This window comes from Cariama cristata, unplaced genomic scaffold, assembly GCF_000690535.1.
Source record: "Cariama cristata isolate BGI_N322 unplaced genomic scaffold, ASM69053v1 scaffold20390, whole genome shotgun sequence".
In the NCBI taxonomy this organism is placed as follows: domain Eukaryota; kingdom Metazoa; phylum Chordata; class Aves; order Cariamiformes; family Cariamidae; genus Cariama; species Cariama cristata.
Window position 1 is genome coordinate 13,798 of NW_009594370.1, and position 1,306 is coordinate 15,103.

The 1,306-nt window shown below is 35.1% G+C and overlaps 1 protein-coding gene across 1 annotated transcript in view; it reads right to left on the bottom strand.

Annotated features, from left to right (window-relative positions):
• Nucleotides 1-1,306, bottom strand: part of LOC104159778 (rho-associated protein kinase 1-like) — an 18,643-nt gene that overhangs the window by 9,009 nt on the left and 8,328 nt on the right. Inside the window, exon 4 of the mRNA XM_009697776.1 lies at nt 827-897. Coding sequence (XP_009696078.1) covers nt 827-897 — 71 coding nt within the window. The remainder of the gene's footprint in view (nt 1-826; nt 898-1,306) is intronic.

The window sequence follows — 1,306 nt, forward strand, 5'->3', positions numbered from 1 at the left end:
TCAGAAAGTTACGTTGGAAGTGTCATGAATAAACTGAGTAATTTCCAATACTGGTCTTTGAATATAAGTAAGGAAGATGCAGGGAAATGAACTATTTCATACAAATTGGTCGCAAAGTTTACAAATTTCTAGTCACCATGTTCACTTTTGCCATTTGTTATACTAAAGGATGTTCAAAGAGGGGAACTGGAAAGCCAGAAAACATAATCAGAAACCGATTCTAAGCTTCTAGGCATGTCAATTTGAGCATCTGAAGTTTCAAAGAACCAGATCATAACCTTGGCAGAGGCAAAACGATACTGCTTTGTTTAGAGTGGGAATTCCAGCATAGAGGTCCAGTCTCTGAGAGCAAACCAGGTCTTTTCAAGAGAGGCTGACCATGTTAAAAGGGAGATGGAAATGTCCTTGGAAATCCTGTGTGGCAAGATATAAGTGTGATGCACTCTTCCACGGCCTTCAAAACATTTGGGTGCTGTGTTCCCTACTCTCTGCTGTCAAGTTGCACAAAGAGCTTATTTTTCAGTAACAGGATTGTAAAAAAGCTTACTCTAAGGAGAAATGGGATTTTTAAAGATTCCAAGATGCCCATTGTAAAGCATTTCATCACCCACCTGGCGTAAATTTGCACAATGTTATTACTACAGATTTCATACTGAACTAGAATTTTCTTGTTGGGCTTTTTTTTTCTTCAATAAAGTAATGTATATACATTAAATTACTCCAATTATTTTGTTTGTTTCTTAAATGTAAGCTTAAAACTAATTCACCATATGCCTAGAAAAATTTCCAAGGGAGTTGAGGAAGAAGACAACCCATCCATTTGTACCTGTTTCTTCCAGCCATGCCGCTTTATATTTCCTTTGTTCGGTATTGAAAGCCAACCTTCAAGTCTTGATTCTGTTTTTAAAAAAATGCATATGAAATAATTTTATGTATTTATAACAATAAAGCAGAGTAGCACAAAAACAAACTATTACTAGAAAGGAAGATGTACTACATGCAGTAATAGGCAATTACCTATTCAGCGAAGCAGAATAAAAAGCACAGCTAAATAAAATGAAGGTATAATAAGCATTTACTTCATGCTTCATCACAAGCTAACATTTGATTACAGTTACTGCAAAATAAAGTGAAGCTGTTTTCCTTGATGCCAACATCTAATACTGTATATAAATAGTTTGCAAAGAGCCAGGCAGGAAAGACTTTGCATTGAAAATGAGTTACAGCTTAAACAGAGGATGATTAAGAGATTTTCAATATAAACATAATTTAACATCCAGAGAGGCTATATGAAAATACTCAGCAG